Here is a 24,737-nt window from a genome sequence, read left to right on the forward strand (position 1 = left end):
TAGGTGGTTGGGATCTCAAGAGTGCCAACCTAGGGCCTGGAAAACAGAAAGCCCAGAAAACATAGAATCTCAGATTAATTCTTTTTTTTTTTTAATCAGAAGATTTCTAAACTGTTATTGTTGGTTTTAGGGTCTGACTCAAGTTTGAATATGTGGGGTTGGTAATACTGTGTTGAATGTCCTGTCTCAAAACAATGCCCAAAATACAGTGATCCACGCTGGGTTGTGACCCCTTTGCTTTGTGATAACCCTGGGGGCACAAAGCAGATGTTGGGCTTTGCTGCCAAGTGCCCTGGACACAAAGTGCTCCTCCAAAGGGCACTGAACCTGTTCTTGCAGCTCGTCCTTTTCACACCAAGCCCAGGTGGGGTGGGAGAAGGAGCCGGAGAGACGTTGGGAGCAAGGAGCAGCCTGGCTGTGGTATCTTTACTTTCCTGTGCACAGCGGATAAAGCCAAACTGCAAATTACATCAGCCGCAGGGGGTGAAACTTTTGGCTAGAGTAGACCATAGTGTTTGTGTAAAAATGCGGGAAAGCTGTGAATGAATGTGCTCAGGGAGCGCATACAGGCTGCGTGTCTTGCCAAGGCAGTGGAAATATCTTTTTTTCCTAGATGTCTCTTTAGTCAAGTAACAAAGGCAACCTCAGGCAAATGGTTTCTGTTTCCATTCATCTAACGTACATATTTTAAGACTTACTCATGTGGGAAGTTTTACCTGCCTTAATAATGTCTCTTTTATTGTTGTCTTTGTCCCCTGTGCCCCTGTCGCTGAGAGCAGTGTGCCAGGATAAAGGGAACTGGGGCACGGATGGCATCACAGTTATCAGTGGGAATTACATTCGTGCATCAGAGGGAAAACTTCAGAATCTTAGAAACAGAGATATTCTTGATCTCCGGTACAGAAAAGGTGCATTTTATTCAATTTACGTGGTCATGTCACATTGTCCTTGCATCCTCACAGCATCAGCAAGGGATAAACTCTTATTTCAGATTTACTAGACTAAACCTGCAGTAGCTGTGCTGAAATTGTGTGGAAGTTGACCCAGAATATCTGCTAGTGTCACGTCTCTATTAGCACAGCATATAATCTGAACGCTGTATATGGCAGGAGCTATAGGGTAACAGCCTTGCCACAGGGGAACTTTGCTTAGAAAAGCATTAGAAAGTACTAGTCTGCTCTCCTGTTTAAGACTTTTGCAGGGGATAGTGTCATGAATCGTTAGAGAACACACTGAATGCATCTCATGTAGGCCAGATGTAATTTCGATAAATTGGGCTGGATAACCAAGAACAGCAGGCAGTATCCTTCACTAACCTTGGAGCTGATTAGTATGGAAATGATGTATTCATCTCAGAAGATGCCTGATAACCCAAAATCAAGTAGATAACCCAAAAGTTAAGTAGAAAGTAAGACCTCGGAGAGACTTTTTGGGATAGGGACAGGTATGATTACTCAGACATACCATTGTTTGTCTCTCTAGTTTTATATACATACACCAGAACCAGATTTTGAAATGCCTTCTCCTCTGACTTGGTGACACAGCCTCTTCACTTAGAGAACATGACAATGACATCTTCTGAACAGGACACTTGGGCAAGCCCTGTTCCCTTTGCTGGGGGTTTCAAGGACATGACGTCTGCCTGCCTGTCTGCCACGGCATTTACTGAAGGAGCCAGTGACACTCCACTCCTGCTACTGTCTTTTTAAATGTGACGCACTAAACTTTGTGAGGGGTGCACATGCTGGTGGAAAGCTCAGCACTGCACAGGTGGAAGACTTCAGCAGAGGGAGAGCTGAGGGCTTCATACTTGGTAGCATCTGAACATCTACCCCAGAGGAGCCTCCTCCCCAGACCCAGGTGCCAGGACCCCTTGACCTCTCATAGATGCAGACAAGTCAGACCTGTACAATGAGCTTTGATGGTGTGCGCGTGTTGTGTTGTGAAGAGGGATGAACTTTGATGGTGTCCTAAAGTGATGGTAGAGGTGCATGTGTGAAACAGGTACACTGGCAACCTGGGCTGTGATCTAGACAGCTTGTTTCATGGGGAGGGAGGTTGGTTTTCTGATGACACCAAGCCTGTTTCACCACTAGATCTGCGAGTACGTGAGAAGTGTTTTGCTGTGACAGTTTCCTTGCTGAGTGAAGCAGAGATGTTGTACAGAAAGCCTTGAACCCCCTTGCCTCACAGCATGCAACACTTCACTTTCCCAGGAACCTTTGTATGTCTGCACAGCAGCTCTCAGGTGCCTGCCTCTCATCTCACCTCTCCCTTTCTCAGTCAGAGGAGGTGCTGGGAGTCTCCCGCCCACAGCAAATCCACTTTGTGAAGGCAAAATTACCATTGGTCATGGCAAGGAGTTTGCAGAGTGTGGCTGAAAACAGTCTTGTGACTTCAACTTGTTGCTGGGTCACTGCTTAAAGCCCATGGTAAAAGCTGTTGGCCAGTGTTGATACATATTAGTGAGGCTGGACCATAAACTTTATCTTCGTTGCATACTGCTCCTTTATATTATTCTCTCTCCATAAGGCCTGGTGGTGCAATAAATTCACATTCTTTAGTCATCTGATTTGCACACCAAGTTTTTGACATAAATAGCATTTTCCATTGGCTCGTTAGAAGCTGCACTTCAAAACCCACTTGCGATAGGGAAAGAGGATGTAAAAATTAAAACTAGTAGCAAATCAGGCTTTCTGGGCTCTACTCTGTAAGGGTCAGTGTGTTCCTTTAAAAACAGATATTGTGAACTTCAGGCATAGGAAACTGGGAAAAACGCCAGTACAGGATAGAATGAAGATTAATGCGGGCAGCTCCTAGGCAAGTTTTCCACATTTCCTTTACAGGATGTCAATATGCTAAGATTATTTATGAATTTGTATAGGTTATTATTATAAAGCCTGCCAATAAAGACTCCCTTTCTTAACCTAAACTGTAGCAGTTCTTACGTTCCAGTGTGAGGCTTCTCCTGCACAGAGCTGCTACTGTGCCGAGCAGTGTTCATGTGAAGAGAATACATTTCTGAAGGGATTATGCTGAAATTGCCCAACTTGTTTCCCTTCAGGCTTAAGCTAGATTTAAATTTTGGCTTGTGGATGTGAAAAAGAAGCACATTGACTTGCTGAATTGCTTCCTGTTCCCAGGAAACATTTTCAAATACAGACGAAACTCTTTTAACGCTCTTTTGCTCACACCCCTAAATATAGGGGTGAGCTCCTATGAACAGGGACAGATCCGCCACATTAGGATAAATATTAGCACCTCACACGTACCATGTCCCAGTTTTCTACAGATGCTCCAGTTTTTCCATTGTAGCCAATTATGTTTGAAACCAGCAGTTTGTCCCAGTTTCACTAAAATAACACATTACATTTATGAAGTGCCTATTATCTCAAGTTCTCCCAGCATTTTACAAATGACAAAAATATCTCTTAATACCTGTAGGAACTGGTGGGAGATGGAGGTGGCAATTGGAAATAGAATTAGAAAGACAATAATACTGATAAGAAAAAACAAAGTATGGTACTTTGAGTTGTTAGAATTAATGGGTAAGTTTGAATCTACCTGTGTTTTAGCCTGTCTGAGATCAAATACTGAGTCGGTCTAGAAAAGCAGAGAATGTTAAGATTCTTTCTTTACATTTCTGTCACAAATACCTTTGATTTCAGGACAAAAAACCCCAGTGAGTGTTGCCAGGATTCCCCGTGGATTTCTATTACATCTGCTAGTAAAAATCCATTGTTCTAATGCTTTTTACTACGGGATTTCTTCACTTTTGGTCGATTTTATCAGCTTAATAAGAAAGCTACTGTTCTGTCTCTATTTGGCAGACTGTGTCTGCCAAATGAAAGTTCCTCGCAAATTAATTAAAGATTATTTCCTGCTTTGCCTGGCATTCCTCAGTAATAATGCCATTTTTTTCAGAATTCATGCATGACCTTCTCAGTGAAACTCTGTTGAGCAAAAAAAACCCCCAAAGCTTGTCATAAGTGTATCTTTGACTCAGTGCTATTCAACACAACACAGTTCCGCTTCTTATTTTCTTTATTCATTGGTGAGACAGGATTATGCTTAATCCTCTCAACAGCCTCATATTTGTGATGTGCTGGCATCTTTTCTGTGTATTGTGCTCTGTCAATTATTACAGAGGCTATTAGAGAGATGTGTATAGGACATTTCAAATTGTTGAGCTGGCAAATGTTTTCTCCAAGTGGCTTTTGATTCCTAAGGAAATTCCAAGGAGGTTTGAATTGGTCCTTTGCTGTTTGCCTTGCATGTCAATTTTCTGTCATGGTTTTTTTGGCAGGGGTATACTAAATATTTACGTCAATGAAACTGTTAGATGAAAAATGCCACCAAAGGTAAAGTGTTTTGCAAAGCAATTTCAGAAAGGCACAAACAAAATTCACAAATAAACCACAGTGTGACCACTCTTGTATAGCTGAATTTCAATCATACCCACAGAAGAACAGTGTTGTCCCACTTCAGAGACAATAGCAATTGTAGGTGGCCTTAATGCAGCTATAAAAACATCTGTGATAGGACAAGAGGAAATGGCCTCAAGTTGCGCCAGGAGAGGTTTATATTGGATATTAGGAAATATTTCTTCATGGAAAGGGTTGTCAGGCATTGGAACAGGCTGCCCAGGGAAGTGGTGGAGTCACCATCCCTGGAGGGGTTTAAAAGGTGTTTAAACAAGGTTCTTAGGGACGTGGTTTAGTGCTAGAGCTAGGTTATGGTTGGACTTGATGATCCTGAGAGTCCCTTCTAACTGAAACGATTCTATGATCTAATTCTTTTCAACTTGAGATTTGAAATGTTTTTCAGCAGAAATGATACGGCAAGTTGCAGAAGTCCAGTAAGGAGGTGGGTTTGCTTTACAGTGGAACCAGCAGAAATATTGCTTGTTTCACAGTCAGAAACTTCTTCCGACTTCGCAGAATTTCCCGAATCTCCAAGCAGAGTTTTAGGATGTGGGAAATGGTTTCTTCTCAGAATGAGTCCATTATTCTCCCCTCTTCCACCTCCAGGTCTCTGGAATATGGTTAGAGCTCAGCAAATATTGTGCAACTCTTTCTTGGGAATCTGCCAGATCCCCCTTCCACAAAGGCTGGGCTGATGTTTTACCCTCTGCAGAACAATCCCCATGTTCCTCCTTGGTTCCGAACTTCTCTGTTGTCCTGGTACCCACCAAAATCTGGTTGAAGTGGACTTCTGCTGAATGGGTTTTGGTGTGAAGAACTGGAGACAGAGGGAAGCAAGACACAAGAATCAGCTGTAGGGAGGGCACTGGCCTTACGTACACTCTGGAGCCTGCATTTGCCTCTGAAAGGTGACTCGCCCTTTGGATAAGTGACTTTCCACCTGTTTTCTTGCTTTTTGTCTATCTTGTCTTTTTAAAAAGCATATACTCTTCCAAGTAAGAATGCTCTCTCAGCACATGTTTTCACGGCGCCTTGTTGTAGCACCTTGGTGGCCGTGAAGGTCTCTAGTCACAGCAGTACCACAGTACCAGCCTGCCCAGCCTCCCCGCTGCTAGGAACTGGGGAATGCGTTGGCATCCCTGAAAAGATTATCTCCCTTCTCCCCCTTTTTCCAAGATTGCTCTGCATCTGGGAAATGGAGTGGGGATGGAAAAGCATTGCTTTTTCATTTTTTCTTTCCTGCTTTGTAATATTTTCTTATTCTCTGTGGGAAAGGAGACCTTACACGGCAGCGACTGCCCCAGACCCGCTGGATCATGCACTTGTCTCTCTGAGCTTCAGCAAAGCAATCCTGGAAGCCACGTAGGAGCGCCTGTGTTGGCTAATGTGTAACTCGCTGACTAGCTGTTTTCTGCTGCTGTTCTTCCTGAGCCTCAGCTTGCTTTTTTTTGGACTTCAGTGCTTTCATTTTCCTTTTTACTTTTAAATATAGGAACACTTGGATCATTGCATGCAGCCTACTGCTATCACAGGTACAACAGCATTCGGTCTCTGTCCTAAACCTGCCAAGTTCTGTCGTAAAACCAGTTAAAATTACTCCCACTGGAATTCTGTTATAAAACCCGCATATCTCACACTTGTAAGTATTATTAGTTTGCCTGAGCTGGCACAGCCAGGATAGCATAAGGCCATACTGAAGATGCAGCATGTGACAGAGGGAAGTGTGTCTGCTGGGCTTATTTCTCCACTTTCTTGAAAGCCATAAAGCAAGCCAACAAAATATTTTGTAAGTTTGCCAATATAGCCAGATAAAACAAGGTGTGGATTTTTTTTTCACATTCTTAGCTGATATAATGTATCATCAAAGCTTTGTAGAACAGACTGAGCCTTATCTGCAGATAACAACTGTACCATTTTGCAACTGCATTGTTTTTGGGAGCTGCTCCAATGTACGGGTCAAGCGTGAAGGCGGGACTGACTTCAGGTCGGTTGTGGGAAGGAAGGGGATGAGGGAGGTCACTGGCAGGTGGACGGAGGGAGAAACGTTTGAGTGCCTCAGGTGGCCTGCAAGGACTGAGAAATGCCACACAAGGGGCCTGGGGAAATAACAGCCATTTGTGCACTTGCAAGTAAAGCGGAGATGCTGTTTAGCTCCCCAAATCTTTTCCCCATTGCTGTGCTGCTGGCACGGGCACATTGGCCAGATGGGGCTGATAACACGCTGTAACTGTGCCCTTCACTTGCCTCAGCTGTAGTTTGCTTTGCTCTCATAACTGGGTCCTTCTCAGTCGTGTGACTTTGCTTCTGGTGAGAACAATACAACTGGTTTTTTTAGACTGTCTTAAATAAACCGACGTGTCCCCACAGGAGGAGGATAACACTTCACCGAGTAAGTTGCTAAACAAATTTAGTTACATTGATATTTCTTTATGTGAACAAAGGCTTAGTAGATGCTTAAGCTCAAAATTTTCTAGAAACCATTGACTGTGACCTTTGGTTTGCATCTGATTTTTCTTGTTCCCTGAAGACGCCTTTCAGAGCTCGTAGCTTCGGGGAATGGGAAAGCAGGAAGCTGATCAAGTTTTGCAACATGGATTTGCTGCCTCTTTAGATGACAGCGGCTTTCACGGAGAGACATTCCTGCAGGTGCTCCAAAGCAGGTGCTAGCAATGACATTCCTGTGTAGGCAATCATCAGAGCAAGAGGATTTTTGAATTGTAGAACAAATTCAGGACATATAAAACTAGCAAAATTCAGAGCATGTTGAAAATCTGTCTGAATCCCCCTTGTGTTAGGGGGAGTAGCTTCATTTCTTGTTCTGCTCCCCCTTACCTGTCTCAAAGCACCTTCCTCGCTTTTCACCATGTTCCTGCTCTTTGCTCTGAGATCAGGAGACACCCCTTGTGAGACACCATTACAAATATTTGCACTTGTTGTGCCAACATATATTGCATTGATCGCTAGGGACAGCTAAGCTTGTGTCTGAGTTTGAGGAGGCTGCACCTTTAAAAGCAGCCACCAGAATGAACCCTGGACGCAGAACCACAGCACATGCTGGTACCACACGATGCTTTCTGTCACCATAGGTGCTAGGGGTGCCCAAAATACACAGAGGAATTTCACTGAGTAATCCTTAAGGTGTGCAAAATAGGTGTGAGGTTCCAAAATGCCTCCCCCATGCACCTGGTCCCTCTGCCAGACATGGCCAAATGTTTTGGAAGATGCAGAGCACCAATTTTTTGTAGGAGAATGGAAATAAGTCTCAGAGTCCTTTCATCTGTTGGGAGACAATTAAGACTGTGCAACCTTGATGCTATAGGCATCTGTATGGATACCTTGTGTTACTGTGGTGAACCTCATCATTGACTTAAACGGCTCACTCTATGTGAAGTTCAGAATGCACTTCAGCGTCTCCAGGACTGGATGTAGCTTTGGTTGTCCTAATAGTACATTTAGAAAGACGAATCATGCTGTCTGTACAGCAGACAAGATAAACTGCACCTCAACTTAACTCAGGATGAAAAGAACTTCAGGTAAACTTGGGCTTTTTTTCCCCCCTCCCCAGCACTGACCACTTGTGTCTAACTGGTTAACCCCCTTCGGTTTGATCCCTCTGCAAACTCAGGTCAGTAACGTGATTAATTAATATTACTTAGAAGGGTTTGAGACTTAATATTACTTAGAAGGGTGGAATGTGCACTGTGTTATATGCCACTGCTACTAGTAATAGTAGACACAGCTATATTCTGAACAGATTGGTGACAAACCATTGCCTTTTATTTAAACAGATGAATTAGTTGCATGTCGTCGTGTCTCTGCGTATCTATCTAACCACTCTGAGGTTCTCCACAGAGTTTCTGCATGCTTCCAAAATATTTTAAAAGATGAGGTTTTAATACACTTTCTCAGCAGTGGTCAGGACATTCCACTGCCCAAGGAATTAAAGTAAAGGTGGTGGTTATTTTTTAATTAATGTCTCATTCATCTAGAATACTCTGCATGCATGATTTTCTGTAAAATGTCATACTTTAGTATGCATTTATAGTGCGAGTCAACATTAAGTATTCACAAGGAATTGTATATTTGTCACAGCTGTGGTAAAGCAGCAATGATGCAATTGAGAACAGTATCAGGCTGTTACAGTCAGTTGTCCTGGGTTATTTGGAATTCTGGAGGATCCTGGCTATCTGGATACATGGCTTTTATTCTGGACTGATGCAAAATTAATTACAATTCCTGATGTTTGTGCTGTGTTCCCTTGAGAAAAAGAGAATCTCATTGGGGCAAAAACTTAAAGGAACACTGAAAGATCAGGGACTTGGCAGTCACATTCGCAAGAATCTGAATATCTTCACAAGTAGAACAAGAACAAAAATCTTTAATAGTTCAATTGCAAAAATCAGCAACTCCAAGAGGAAATCGTTAGACATGACCTTCTTGCAAGCAGGAATTAATAAAATGTAATCCTAGGCTACAACATATTTTAATTAACTTAATACCTCTTTCTGATAGATGCTAGTTTCTATAAATATCTGCGTGTACAGTACTGCTAAGGAAATGGGTATAATCTTGAATTCCAGTCATGTTTCTACTGGGCAATGTTTTTGCTATTTTTTATTTTTCCCTCCCAACAGAATGCAGTCTCCACACTGATCCCCATTTATGAGATTATACTTCAGCCAAACTAGTTACTATGCCCAGCTAATGAGGAAAAATGACATTTAGCTTCCAAGCTGGCTATTTAATAAAACGTATGTAATAATAATTTGTATCCTTCTCTGTCCAGGAGGCTGCCATGAATCACTGACAGCTTTATTTTTTTGTTGGTGTGTTGGCATTGATGCATAGAATAGAAGCTGTACGCTCTCGTGTCCTAAGATGCAGCAGACGGCACATATGAGGAAAGTAAGAACCACTGTAGAAGCAGTCACCATTTATATGTGGGGGAGAGACAAACTAACAGGTAGAAAGGTGCAAGATGTTAAAAGCCAGGGATTTGCCTTTCCTGACTTCTTATTTATTGTGCAAAGCAAAATGTAGAAATAAATTGTTTGGACAACAGTTAGTTAACAGGGGATGAATTCCACAGTCTGTATTGTGCTTGATGTTTCTCTTTTCATACTGAAACCTGGTCTTATAAAGTCTTGGATTGTCTCTAGAATTAGTGGACCTGCTCTTCACCATCACCAGTGTTACATAGGTTTTATTGTTAGGGATAATGCAACTATCAAGGCATACAAAGAATGAAAACAATTTAGAGCTTAAGAAAACTACTGGTTTTTTTTTTCAAATAGACATTTAACTAGTTAAAAAGGCATAGAGCATCTTTGTCAGATGCAACGGTACTGCAACAACGGGCAAGAGAATCACATCATCAAGCAGATAGCACAGGGAAACATGAGATCATCTTATTTGCCACTTCTGCTGATAGAAGTTCATTGTGTATCGTACACATTCAGAAATCTGTATTTCAGAAGGCCAGACTCCTTGAAACATGGCCATGCAAGGAACAATGGCTGACTTCAACAGGGGGCCAAGGTGGTAGAGATGGGCTGGCAGAGCTCCTGGTGCTCCATCTCTTCTTGATGCTAGTGAGAGTGATAAAAGTGCTTGAACTCATAGGACATAGAGAGGACAGCTATCATTTGTTTAGAAATGAAGAAAAGCCATTTCCAAACAGAAACTTAATCTTATTTATTTTCTGAGAAGTTCTTTGAGATGTGATTCATAATTGCCCCATATGGGGAAAATAAGGGTGAAATTGAGTGAAAATAAGAGAAGCGACAAAGTTACACAACTTTTCCTTTCTCTCTGCATTTCAGTGTGGATTCGGTGGGAAGGAAGCACACTTGGCCTTTCAGCTGGGCAGGATGTTCCCGGGGCTTTCCCAGCTGGAGCAGTAATCCACCCTTCAAACGCACATGTTGATGAGCTTTAGTGGCTTTTTTGAACCAGCAATCTACACCACTTCATTCATTGTAAATGGTGTAATGTTTTGCATTTAGAGAGTGCATTTCAGCCAGAGCTTTACAAATACTCATTAGGCCCCCAAACACTGCTCTGGAATAGATGAATAAATTATATGGGGAAAGTAATCATTAGAAACCCTGTTGTTTTGTTGAATGGTGTACAGTTTTCATGTAGCCAAGGACTTAAGTGCAGCAAGTCCTTGACACCTATTTTCGCTTTCCTATATGAATATTCATTTGTCTTAAGTTAACATTTCATCCCCACATCTTATCAGAATTAAAATTCTTCCTCCTCTAATGGAAACTGTGCTGTTTCACTGCCGTAGACAATGGTTGGCATCAAATAAAATCGTTCTTTGTTCCAAAACTAGAGTTAGAATCCAGTGGTTAATCAGATGCTGATAGCAAACACTCTGGGTTTCCTTTACCTCCATGTCACAATACAAAAGACAATTGATATGTGACTTGCAGAAGATTCACTCATGACATTCCAGGCACATTGGGCTTTGTCAATATACTAATATACAGCTTGTCATTAGATGTCACCTTACTTTGAGTTGTCGTTCTCTCCCCTAGTGCAAAATTGTTGAGCACTGAATTCTATTCTAGACATATCTTAAATACATATATCTTACATATATCTGTATATCTTAAGCTTGCCTAGTGCTATATTTTGTTCTTAAAATCCCTCTAGAATGTTAAAACCAAAAGAAATGATGCTTCCAGGGACATATGGTGGGTTATTAAACGGTTTCTTCTAAAAATCCAGCCTGAATCTGATCCACTTTGATAATCTCCATATGTTTCTCAGTACATTAGCATCAGCCTAAATTAAATAAGTTTAGTTGGGGTGCTCATATTAAGAAAAAAAAAAAACATAATTGTATCATTTTTGCTAATTTTCTCAGTGAAGCTTATATTTGAATGGCCGGAGTTGTAGGCGCGCTTAATCCTGCCATCAGGTCTTATTACATCAGAACTTAGTTGTTCTCAGAGCCGGCGGTAAAAGCCTGCAATATGTTAACTCATCTTGTAATGGCTTTATGAATTGTATGTACAACACCTTTTAATCTTCTTGATTCACAAGCAAAAAACACCCAATCTTAGAAAAGTAAATATTCTCAAAACAGCAACTGAAAATTGCAAAGTTGATTTGCCATGTACCAAACAAATTATTTTCTAGAGTTTAGATGACAATATCATTACCATCAGCTGTTCTTGCAGCACTCCAGGAGGACATAATGCTGATAAAAGTGAAATTTCTAACGTGATTTTATCAGATTTGCTTTAGCAGCAATAACCCCAAGAGCAGGGTTAATTGGAATAATGACCTTTGGCTGAGGCATTTCTTGGGAACTCCACCAGAAAGTGGAGAGAATGGCCCGAAGTGAAATTTCAAGCTGGTTACCCAACTCTGGAAATGCCTCAGGCCACCACTGCTACTACTACAGCAAAACTGCACCTGCCATTCGGGAATTAGCACATTCCCTACACATTTGCATATAATGGAAGTAGTTGTGATAGTTTCTCAAAAAAGTCTGGTTTTACCATGCCTTTGCCAAACCTGAGCCAGAAACATGTCATCTAAGGAGTCATTTATGTATTTAAATTACGTGCACTGCTCTTACGCTGTTGCCATGGGACAGCTACAGCAGGAAATGAGCAAAACACCCACATAATTATTGTTGACAGAATACAGTTCCAATTTTATCAAGTGTGACCCCTATGTGATATGTTGTTAAGGCAGCCATCAACAGCTCAGTGAATGAAATGCTGATTTGAAAAGTATGCGGCGCCCCAAAGAAACACACAATTGTTATGCTTGAAAAAAAGAACATGTGAAAGACGTCTCCTTGACTGCGATGAGATGGGAGTAATTATTGCTAAGTCTCTGAAGAACAATTAGAGTTGTTTTTTATTAAATTTTCGTGTTATGATTGACATTGAAACTGAATGAATCAATATGTAAATCCAGATTAGAATGATCTAATAAGGCAGTGAGAAACATGATACTCTACAAAACAGTCTGTGGAAAACCTATACAGTGCTGAGAAAAAAAACCCCATAAATTTATCATTTTGCAAACTGCCTTGCTTTTGTTCCTTTTTTATTGTATTTAATCTGCTTAGCTACTGTTTAAATTAGATTTCAGAGGACTCTGTATTTAAGAAGTGGGATATAATTCATCATTTGTAGAGATCACATTCCTTAGGTATCTAAATAAGAAAAGTTATTTATAACAGTGTTTTATAATAACCTTGGAGAGTTTTAACCATTAATCAATAACACTGGAGAGATGTTAAAGTATAAAATTGAATCAGGTATAACAATATTCCAGTTTGATAAATATCAGGATATAACTTGCTGAAATACATAATTCTCTCTCCTTAATCGCATGGTTACTTACTTGACTGATTAAAAGGAAATCTCTTTCAGGTGGGTTTTATAATGAATAGTAACAAGTTAGTATATTTAAAAGATATATGGAATACTCCTACTCCCTCAAGAAAGGAAGTCTTGGGTAAGAAATAATAATTTTTGAAATGTAATACTGCAGTAAATGAAGAAGGTTTCATTTCTTTTAATTTATGTAAAATCATGAAGTTCACAAGACATCTTTTTTGTATGAATTCAGTCTGTATTGTTCACCTATTTCAACAGTGACATTTTAAAAAAGCAGGAATGAAAAGGTGTGACACATGCACACATGCATTAAATTACTGAACAATGTTTTGCACCCCGCTGACCTGTTCAGTGGTAAAGTAAGCCGAGACACTGCGTCTATTTTGGTCTTCTCTATGGAAGTCCACCTACACAGGCTCTAGAGGAATGAAGAATATATGAGGGTTAAAAAAAGCATCTTTAATACCTTGACTCAGTCCAGTCAGATTCAAGGTCTCTTCTCAAGAACTTGCAGAAGGCTCTTCTTTTTCTATCTGTGTTCTAAAAGTTATCTATGCTATTTTTAATTATTAGAGATTGCTCACCAGGTTTGTGCAACAGTGAGCTGGATCTGAAGTGTCGGTGTGTGCTCTCACTGCTTTGGGACCTACACAGATGTCTTTGGAGAGCACAGCACTGCGCTGGGGAAAATGTCCTCTCTCAAACCCTTGCTACCCTCCCAAACTGCTCCCAGGGCTCCCTGGGGATCTGCACCCCAGTAGTTCCTGAGCTGCCTGAGGTGGGAAGCAGCACGGCAGGAGTTGGTCGTGCATGCCTGGCGAGGCGGGAGCTCCCCTCTCATTCTCATCCCCATGGCTGGCTCCACTGCCCTGTAGACCCACCTGCACCCTCGGGTTTGGAGATCATGGGCAGAGGACTCTGCAGCCAGGCAGTGATCACAGAATCACAGAGTGTTAGGGACTGGAAGGGACCTTAAAAGATCATCCAGTCCAATCCCTCTGCTGGAGCAGGAACACCCAGATGAGGCTACACAGGAAGGTGTCCAGATGGGTTTTGAATGTCTCCAGAGAAGGAGACTCCACAACCTCCCTGGGCAGCCTGTTCCAGTGTCTGTCACCCTCACTGAGAAGAAGTTTCTTCTCGTATTTAAATGGAACCTGCTATGTGATGCCAGCCTCAGTCCCAGGTGAAGCCTTTGGATGGTGATGCCCTGAAGACCAATTTGTAACCCAAAAGTAATAGCCATGTGTCTGCATCCCATCCAACCTTTTGAGGAATAAGAGTAACTATTCAGCCTTGTTGCATTTGAAATTGAACTGACTTGCAAACCGAGAGGCAACGGTTGTGCTAATGGTTTATTGCAAGAAGAAAAGATTATTAAGAGAACAAGACAATAAAAAGGGAACAGTGGAAATTAGTTTCACAGCCCACAAAAGGGTCCTATGGCTGAACATGTGTCAGAAATTAAGGCAGAACTGGGATAGTGAAAATTTTGCCTGTCCTGCATTTGCAACTTACAGATGTATTTTTCTTTTTCCAGGAAAAAACCCATATTTTCTTTCTAGTTTTGTTGTGTTATTAATTATTTATTTTCCTCCTTAAACCAAACAAAAGAAAGTTTTATTTGTATATCACCCTGTTTTGGGCTAGGGGAAGATAAAACTAGGTGAAGAAATGTAGGAGGCTATATATGGAACCTTGCAGTATTTGGGGATGGGGGGAAAGACTACAGAATCATTTAGGTTAGAAAAGACCATTAAGATCATCAAGTCCAACCATGATTCATTCCACACTACCTCATTCACATCCACAGCCTATCACCCCACACACCGTGCCCTCCTCTCCAAATGCTGGATGTCACCTTAACCCTGACCACTAACGTAACTCCTCATGATGACGAGATGAAAGAGACCTCTCAGATTTATTGTTTTCTTTTGCCTCATTTTTGTTGAAGGTATGCTTTTCTGTTACTATAGCTACTGGCTCTGTCATGCTCACATATAGACTTTATCACATAGTCTTTGGAAGCTGACCTATTGTTGTTGAAGCCAGGAGTGGAGGGGATAAAAATGTGAAGCAGGAGACTTGAAAATCATGGAAGGACCTGAGTCCAGCATAGGAAGAGGCAAAAACAGGTGTGGAGGATTGGCAGGAAGGCACACTTGCTAGGGCTGTAACAGAAAGCTGGAAGAAACAATAAAGAAGAAGGATATTGGAAAACCTGTGATGAGGTACGTAGACTTCATATTACTAGAAAAATCAAGGAGGCAAGTTAACCCTCAGTTATCTCCTCCTGGAGACAAGCAGATAACCCAAATCTTCGATTCTCCTGCAAAGGAGACTTTGAAGGAGGAACTGGGAGACCACAGTGGGAAGAGATTGCTCTGCCTGGCAAAAGCTTATTTAGAAAGAGGGCTGAGACCTTGGTAAGTTATAAGCCTGCTGAGAAAATAACACCTCCGGAAAGACAGGGCAGAAGATGCCAAAACTGATTCCTGTCTGGAGTTTTGTGTGGGGATTGTTATTTAGAGTGAAGTTTTGGGTCTTGTAAACAAGCAACAAGCTTCAGAAGGAGCCCAGATAGTGAATTCAGGGGTCTTTAATTGCTTTAAAAAAATGTCTTAGTGAAGATTACAGGGAATATGAGACATTCTACTTGCCCTGAGCGGGGCATGTAGTTGCAAAAAAAACCAAAGGCCAATATGGCAATGGCAGTTGCCAGAGATGCTGGAAGAGAACACCACCAGTCACAGGCTATTACACAGGATAGTGGACTCAAAGCTGGGAAAAAGGCTTTGATGGGAATATAGAAGTGAGGTATCTCATGTTGGGGAACGGAGTGAAGTGCACAATCAGTGAGGAAACCTCAGAGAATTCAACAGTCTGATTTAAAATGATAAAGCTTTTAGTCTTAAAGGTCAGAGATGTCCATCTTTCCATTTGTCCCATTTCTTACAGAAGAATCGTCTCTTCATACTTGGGTGCCCATGGCTGCAGGATGACAGTGGACCTATTTGTGTGCATTAACATGGAACTGACTTCAGCTGTCTGCTTTAAAACGAACCAAATGTTGACAGTCACAGGTACAGAAAAGTTGAAGGACTGAAGAACTGGGTTTCTCAGTGCTGGCAGCCTACAGTGTCCTTTGCCAGGAAAGTAAGAAAAAGACCCTCAGCTGTCCATTATAAAAATCTTAGTTAAATGTCTGGAAATGATCCTGTAAGTGACTTTGGGATGTAATTTTTCTTCTGCATTTTTCCCTTCTACAAATAATAATTTTTCTTCTATATTTTTCCCTCCTATAAATAACTTGAATGCTGTGCAGTCATTTAACTATAGCCACTTGTGTTTAGAATGATAAGACATGTTATGGCAAAATTATGACTATTTGTTATTTAATTACTGATTACCCAATATATCTTAGCACAAGGATTCTAGGCGTTAGGTATGTAAATTATTGGGACTTTGTGAAAGGCAAAGGAGAGAAAATGAAGAGAATAAGCGATAGGACTGCTAAATATAGTAATCATAAAAGCCTGTGTGACAGAAATTGTAAATTGACATAGTTCTTAGGAAATGTACTCATTAATTTTTGCTTTTGCATGCATTTTTGGGCATTTCAGGGGACAGGCTTAACGATTCCTGAAACATAAATATTTGGGGCAATAGGATGCTCAGGTGGAAGGTAATTGGATATATTCAGATGTTAGCCTCTAAAAGGTAAATCAGTAGGGTATCTTTAAAAATGAAGGAGATTTGCAAGGAAAATAGAATTGTTTTGAAGATATCTTCTGGATTCCATAAAAGTTACTTTCAGCGTGAACACAGTTTTAAATACTGACAGTATTTTGGAAAAGAAAAGCTTTTAACTAAAGATAATTACAATTTTTCTTGCTCCTAGGAGAGTTCAGCATGGTTTGGAAGGAGAAGTTTAGATTTGCTGTGCAGCAGGAGTGTTGCCTTCTCAATGTCATTTCCCCATCTGTCTTGCTCAGCGGTGTAACAGTCTCAGCTGATCCATGTGTGCAGCCATCACTCAGATCTTGCTCCACAGTGACACAGTGAGCCTGAAAATTATTCTTGTACAGTGTCTGCTGTGCCCCACATCCTCCTCAAAGGAACTGTGGATACAATTTGAACTTGTTTATATTCTTTCCAGTGGTCAGGAAAATGAATAACTCCTTTTTTTTTTTTTTTTTTTCATATTTGGAATTCCCTCAACAATAGATTTGCCATTATTTAATCTTTCTTACTTTATGAGCTATATTTATAGTATCTTCTGGTACTCCTAGAATTTTATTGCCTGACAGTAGTCCCATGGAAATTTAGGGAAACATCTCAATCTAGGGCAAGGGAAACAGGCTGTGTCGAGGTTTTAATCACGGGGTGACAATAAAACCATGGCGGATGTATGGTTAACCCACTCTCCCCGCTTTCCCCCTTCAGCCCCTCCCTTTCCCCCCTTCCCACTAAGGAGAGGTGATCGGGAGGGAAAGAAGGACAGAGAGAAGAGAGCTGGAAAAATTAAAGATGTTTTACTAATGCTACTAATAAGAATAGAGAAAATAATACAAAATACACGAAACCAGTCTGGAAAGTCCCAGCAACTGCAGAGTCGGCACCCGAAGTCCTGGACTGGACTCTGCAGCCAACCAGAACTGGATTCAGTCTGTCACTAGGCCTCAGTTCGCAGGGACGACTAGCAAGGTCCTCTCCTAATGTCGGCCATAAGGAAAAGGGATGAGATCCTCATGATCTCCCACTTTTATATGAAGTATTAATGTGAATGGGATGTTATACTCCGTTGGTCAGTTTCTTGGTCACCTGTTTCTCATTGCCCCTCTCATGAGATGTGCATCCATTCTTATCAGTAAGTTTGCATTCCATTGCTATGTTTACCAAAACATGTATCTGGTTTTCCAGGAAAATGCAGGTAATATGAAAGCTTTAGCTGACAGGCAAATTCACTAAAAGAGAAGCTTGTTTTTTAACAAAACCAGGACAGGCTCCAAAAATCTTTGTCTATAATTAGCCATTGCCTTCCCCACAGCATAAATTGCCCTGTGCACAAAATGCAAAACATGTTTAATTTAATGTCAAAGTTCATAAAAGGATAAAACACAATCTATTGGTGTCAATATGTTCCCTGTTCCATTCAAGATTTGGCATTGTGAGCAATATGTATTAATGCTGTCCTGGAAAGTACTTAGGCTGGAAATGGGTGATATCTTGCAGGCAGGTTTGCCAAACTTTTGTACTTATCTTGTGACTCCTGCCACCTTTCCTTGTGTCCAGCCCTCCTGGCTTCTGTGGATTGTGTGGTTCAACTGAAAACATTCCAGAGCCGGACCAGAGCATGCGCTCTATCTTTAGTCATGTCATCAGTAGCGCAAGTCGCTTATCTTCCGTAACTACATCAGGGATTGTCCTTCCTCTTCTTGTAAACAGAGATCTTCCAATTCAAATGGTTGCTCTGTATTCTTTCTGGGAGCTAGACAGCCACTCGATAATGGTGCTCTTTAGTAGATATCAGGCGATGACAATTCTTGATGCCCACCTATTTCTAAAAATCTTAACATTTTGAATCACCTTCTGTTTTCACAGAAACCTAGGCTAAAAGGCATCTGGTGAGACTGGCTGTTCATAGCTGCGGATCCGAGACAAAATATGTATACTTAGAATGTCCCTGACAGAAGTTTTGTCTGGACCAGCCTTTAGGAATTGGTGATGAAGGGAATACCATAACATTCCTACTTAGTCTGTTTTACTGCTAATTATATTTGGAAAATTTTCTATGTAGCATCTATCTTCAAATTTATCTTGGCATAAATCAAGCTGATTTCTTCTCACCCTGAAATGGATTAACATGGACTGCAATTGACTGGTATGTATTAAAACCCAACAACTATATGTTCATTTTGAAAGTATACAATAATGACCTTGTTATCTTGTTTGCTTTCCCTACCCAGTGAGGTAATATTTGGTATTTCTTCAAGTTGAATAGTTTCAATTTGTCCTGTTTTGTTGTAAACAACTTTTGGACCTCAGACTTAAAAAAAATATATATATATATGCCTGCGTGTTTGATCTATTTCTTTACAGTGTTCCTTTATCTCACAGTATGAATCTGGCTCTAGCTGTGCATGACCATTTTTTGTTTTTCAGGTTATTGAAGAGTCCTGTTGATGTCACTAATACTTTTATTCTGCACCGAGCTGCTGACATTGGGTAATCAATCACATATATTATCTTTTTTCTCTGTAATATCTTTTTTCTCTGTAATATCTTTTGAAGAGGCCCTACCCAGCAGTGTCCAAAGTCTACCATTTTTGTGGGTTCAACCTTGCAGCAGTCAGGGACATCAGCATGTCTCCTTGAGTTACCCAGGGACAAGGGAATCTATTATTGTGCTATTAATCATTATATATGTTATATATATAGTGCTATTAATCATTATATATGTATATGTAATAATTAATATTGTTCTCTTGAGATGGCTTTTCCCATGCTGTTTGAGAGTTCAACAGTGAAAGCTGCTTTCTCTAATTTGAACAAATACATCATATCTATTCCTTAGTGAAATTCCTCCATCATCCGAAAAGATGTTGCAGTTTTGGAGAAATGGCATCAGAAATTTTCCTGGAACGTGCATTTGCCTGATTTCTCCAAGAGCTCTTTCATATTTCCCCTCCCGTCTGATTAACATATTCTTCTGTCTATAAGAATCAGTGTTTTGATTTCTGGTCTCTTAAGCACTTGCCACTGCCAGGCGGGAATCTCACTGCACAATCTTGAAGAACAATTCAGCTGCACAACCTATACCTGAGTAATGAGAAAGATTGGGCAAACTGCTCCAAAATTGTCTAGCAAACCAATCTGTGAACCCTTTTGTGATTTTAATTTTCAGCTGTTCTGAGCAGAGCTGGTAAATCATGCTAAAACGCATATTACACATTTTGCATTATGGCTTAAGAGCTTTCCTAACCATGATTTAATAATTCAGATTCATTGCTTCTCAAAGGTTTTGCCTCTGTCTGACCTGACACCTTTTATAGGTTGTGCTTGTCCTTTAAAAAATGTATAGGCCATGATGAAAAACTTATAACTCACAGGCTTTTCTACGCATTGTATCTCTCTTCAGTTAAATTTTCTGAAACAGCAGCAGCTTTTGACCTCTAAGACCACCAAATTCAATTATATTCCATCCTCAGAAAAATAGGAAATAGAATATTAGAACACCCAGCAGCCTGAAATGCAGCTGGGATTCTGTAACCTCCTGGACACTGGATCTAATTGTGACCGATGGAATTACACTTTAACATTTTTTCTTTGTTGGAGATTCTTATATAGTATCTCCAGTATTATTTCTAGACTCCTGCTCCACGTTTTGCTGAAAAGTTACAGCATGTAAAGCGTTGAAAAGGTGCCGGGGAACATGCAGACCTGAATGGGGCAGGGGTGGTGGTGTGTGTAATAAACACGGGAAAAAAGGAAATGAGAAGATTTGGATGTTGGCACTGACAGGGTGAAGTTGAGTTGTAATGGGAAGGGCAAAAAGAAAGGAAAGGGAGGAGGTAGAAAGGATGTTCATGTTCAGTTGTTTTATTTTATTCTGGAAATAGCAAAGTGTAGCCACAGATTTTGGCATACTTTAAAATGTATATCACTTATCCAAAAAAGTGCTCCCAGGGGATGCAGACAGAGCAAGTAACACTGTTAATGTGTGGGTGCAAACTTGCAGTACTCAGGACCTCAGCATGTCCCCCCAAATTACCCAGTTATCAACAAAAGGAGACTCAAATTAGCTTTTATTAGACCCTTAATCTTGTTAAATAGCATATATTGCTTCCTTCGGCTGAGTTCCTGATATTGTGGCCTGAAACTCCTTATTTAACCCCAAATACTTTCTTCCACACAGTGCCTCCACAGAGCAATGAATGATCTGTATTAGAAAATAAGTGGTCAAAACTAGCCAAACTGGGAAAACTGGGAAAGCTGGAACCAGAGCTTGAGAACAAGCTGTGTGCAGAAAAAAAAAGAAAAAAGGAACCAGAAGAAACTTGTAATCTTATTAATGAATGATGCCTGCAGGCATTCTTCCTCCAGGGCTCTAAATCACAAACTTGCCTCCTGATCAGCCCAATACAAGTCAGCTTGTGAACTTTTATGAATTTATATTAAGTTTTCATCTTGATCTTCATTTTAGAATAGAGCTCTGCAAGTTACATCTTTTTCAATAATGCATTTATCTGCAATTAACAGGTGCTACAGGCACGATGATGCATCAACTTATTATTTGGTCATGTGACAAGGGTGATAAATTGAAACAGGGAGTTTCTAGCTCGATGTAATGAAAGCATTTTCACTACAAGAACATGGGAACTAGTTGCTAAGACAGGCTGTAGAATTTCCATCCTTGGAGATTTTCAGATACTACCCGGACAAAGGCCTGAGCCACCTGGTCTAAATTCAACACCGACCCTGCAGGAGGTTGCACTACATGACCATTACCTCTTATTGCAAGAACTGAGAAGAATCAATGAAACAGGAGCTGGGTTCCAAACAAAGGAGGTGATTCTTCATACATGGTTCAGGTAAGATGAGCATTAGGAACATTTTGTTACTGGCTGTTTTGGATGATAGAAGCTATGTGGGCTCTAGTCTGGATGGGTTCACAGAAGAGATCTGTTAGGAGTTATATATGGAAGAAAAATCTTGCTCAAGAGCCTTCTGAGCTCCCAGCTTTTGAAGGCAAGCACTAGATGTAGATACTATCATGTTGAGGGAAGAAGGGAGGAAGCTGGGGAGTTGCATATGATCGTTTGGCTCTTGCATGCTTTCTGGCACCTGCTCTTGTTGAGATCGGAGACAGAATACTAGGCTAAACAGACACTTAGTTTGACCCAGTACAGATGCTTTTAGGACCCAAAATACACACCACAATAATGTTTATTCAATTTAGTTACTATTCACTGTAAGTGGAGAAGCCTATCTAGCCACAGTGCTCTAGTGGCCTAAGTGTGGTGGAGTTACAAGCTGACAGATCATGAAAGACTTGCTTCACAGCATCAAGGTAAATAAATTCTTGCTCTGGACAGATTAATCTCTTCTGCACAGATCTAAACATGCAATGACACTAAGAAACTTGTATTTGATTTACTTCGTAATTGCATGAGAACTGACCTATTGGGGGTTCTATGATAACTCACATCTAATCACAACATCACCAGAATGACTCCAAATTGCTAGGGTTTCAAAGAGAAGCAGCACAAAAGTTTTAATCAAAATTCTGACTTGGCATAAAGGGCTAGAAGATGGTCTCTGTTGCTTTTGAATAAACTAAAATTCTGTGAATTGTTGGAAGATGACAATATTGAGGAAGAATTTTTGATGGTGTAATCTCAGGGAAATCAGTCAATAGAAGTTAGCAATAGTTCTGCAGGTGCAAGACTCTGCTAGACTTCCACGCCATTCCCCCCCCCACCCGCCTTGATTTCAAGCCCATGCTTTCTCATATGCAACTGAAATCAAACCACTTTCCAACATTTAGCCTGTGACGTGTCCCACAGTAATGATGATGCTTGGTCTACTATGGAGCCATCTTTTCCAAGAGTGGCCAAAAAGGGAGCCTCACAGAATGCCATCTTGATGCATCGTACCTGCATGTTGTCTGAAACTCCTATGAAATACAGGAAAATCTCTCTTTTCCCATTGCTGCTGCTTTTCTTGCCCCTACTTTCTTCTGATGATGCATTTTAGTTATTTAGAAGAAAAAGCATATATGTATTATTTTCCCTGTACCACAGCACTCTCCCCTCTTAAACCCTCCCTACTGCAGGCTTCTCCCTGACAGCCATGCCCTCAGTTCTTCTGTTTTCATTTACCCATCTGCCCTTTCCCATGCCTCTTTGCAGCCTGTCTTTCCCTTATTTAATAGTTTCCTTCTACCCCTAGCTAGCAAACATCCCATTTCCTGGCTCTTTGATCCTTCTCTCTCTCCCCAGTATCAGAACAGCAAAACCCCACTGAGCCACGCTTGGCTCTACCACTGCTGTTCTCGTTGAGAGAAGCAGGTGAAGGATTTCCCTACCCTGACCCCTCTTGGCTTTCTCTTCTGCTGCAATTATCTTCCCGGCCAAGCTGATGCTGGGAGGCACAGGCTGTCACTCCTCACTCAGAACCCCAGGCACCAGTACAGCTTAGGGGTGGACTTGCTGGAGAGCAGCATTGCAGAGGACCTGGGAGTTCTGGTCAACAACAGGCTGACCACGAGTCAACAATGTGCCCTTGTGGCCAAGAAGGCAAACAGTACCATGGGTGCATTAGGAAGAGTGTGACCAGCAGGTCAAGGGAGGTTATCGTCCCTCTCTGCTCTGCCCTGGTGAGGCTGCATCTGGAGTACAGCTCTGGGCTCCCAGTTTCAGAAGGATAAGGAATTACTAGAGGGAGTCCAGCAGTGGGCTACAATGATTAGGGATCTGGAGCATTTTTCTTACAAGGAGAGACTGAGGGTCTGTTCAGCCTGGAGAAGAGCAGGGTGAGAGGGGATCTCATCAATGCTTGTAAATATCCCAAGGGTGGGTGTCAAGGGGATGGGACCAGACTCCTTTCAGTGGTGCCCAACAACAGGATGAGGGGTGACAGCCACAGACTGAAGCACAGGAGGTTCCATCTGAATATGAGGAGAAACTTCTTTATTTTGAGGGTAACAGAGCCCTGGAACAGGCTGCCCAGAGAGCTTGTGGAGTCTCCTCTGGAGACATTCAAGACCTGCCTGGATGCATTCCTGTGTAATCTGCTCCAGGTGAACCTGCCTTAGCAGGTGTGTTGGACTAGATGATCTCCAGAGGTCCCTTCCAACCCTAAGGATTCTGTGATATTCTCTAGAGACTGCAGCTTTGCCTGGAGCACTTAACTCTGTCCTTAGCTGCAGCTGCACTGTGCACCAGCACCGGTAGAAAACTTGATGTCACAAGTCTGAGCTTGGAGGGAGTGATGTGCAACTTAAACTCACCTGGCAGGCGCCCTCTTGTTACCACTCCCTCCTTTTCCAGGTTATTGATGAATATAGGGGTTGGCACAGGTCCCTTGCAATATTGCTGACAGCTCTACTTGTCAACTGACTGTTACTGATTCTGCTTTTAACCTTCCAGCCACCGTCCCTCAGAACTGAGGTTCAAAGTCCCTATGTCCTTTCTCTCCTCACCTTCCACCATTGCTGAGGGTATCCCGGGACACGGTGGAAGTCAAGTGCAATCACACCTGTACTGATCCTTCCTTTTGTCACGTTCTGGGTGGCAGCCGGGACTCCGAGACCGGAGCAGGAGACTGATCCGGCCTCTTCATTGACCGGAGATCGTCTCCAAGGACGTGACCCCTCCCTGTCAGACCGCGGAGCCGCTCCTGCCCCCGCGGTGCGCCGCTCGCTTCCGAGCCCGCGTCGCTGCGTCCCGCTCGGTGTCCTACGACCCCGGCGGCTGCCGCGCGGGGACGGGGCCGCCGGCCCACGCGGGACTCGGGGGAGCGCGCGGGCCGCGGCGGACAAAGGGGCCGGCGCCCCCTCAGGCTCCCGCCGCCTCAGCCGTCTGCCCGGGGCCGGCGCCGGCCTCCTGACGGGCGGGAGGTGTCGCCCCTTGCCCGCGCCGGGGCGCCGCGCCTCCGGCGGCCGCGGTGGCGCTGCCGAGCAGAGCCGGGCGCTGGGCGCCGAGCGCCGGCCGCCCGCCCGCACCCCCTCCCCGGCCGGCTGGCTGCGCGCACCGCGAACATGGCGGCGGCGGTGGGGCGGGACACCCTACCTGAGCACTGGTCCTACGGCGTCTGCAAGGACGGGCGAGTCTTCTTCATCGAGTAAGGGAGCGCCGGCGGGCGGGGGCGCCGAGGGAAGGGGTGCGGGGGTGGAGGGTGGCCCCGCTCCCGCCGCTGCCTGCCTGCCCGCCTCCCT

The 24,737-nt window shown here is 42.4% G+C and overlaps 1 protein-coding gene and 1 long non-coding RNA gene across 17 annotated transcripts in view; one reads left to right on the forward strand and one right to left on the reverse strand.

The window, feature by feature from the left end:
- Positions 1–5,107: 5,107 nt before the first annotated feature.
- Positions 5,108–24,730, reverse strand: LOC110365634 (uncharacterized). Its single transcript, XR_010473269.1, has 3 exons — positions 24,592–24,730; positions 13,141–13,214; positions 5,108–5,241 (listed from the first exon to the last, which is right to left on the reverse strand). It is a non-coding gene; the product is annotated as an uncharacterized LOC110365634 (long non-coding RNA).
- PLEKHA7 (pleckstrin homology domain containing A7) overlaps positions 24,442–24,737 on the forward strand; it is a 159,461-nt gene continuing 159,165 nt past the window's right edge. For 9 of the 16 annotated variants that reach the window (XM_065066104.1, XM_065066105.1, XM_065066102.1 and 6 more), the window contains exon 1: positions 24,445–24,643. In XM_065066104.1, coding sequence (XP_064922176.1) covers positions 24,561–24,643 — 83 coding nt within the window. In that variant the 5' untranslated portion in view covers positions 24,445–24,560. Of the gene's footprint in view, positions 24,644–24,737 lie in introns of all 16 variants that reach the window. The other 7 variants (XM_065066117.1, XM_065066114.1, XM_065066118.1 and 4 more) reach the window with 2 other exon arrangements.

The sequence above is a fragment of the Columba livia genome, chromosome 5, assembly GCF_036013475.1.
Source record: "Columba livia isolate bColLiv1 breed racing homer chromosome 5, bColLiv1.pat.W.v2, whole genome shotgun sequence".
Lineage (NCBI taxonomy): Eukaryota > Metazoa > Chordata > Aves > Columbiformes > Columbidae > Columba > Columba livia.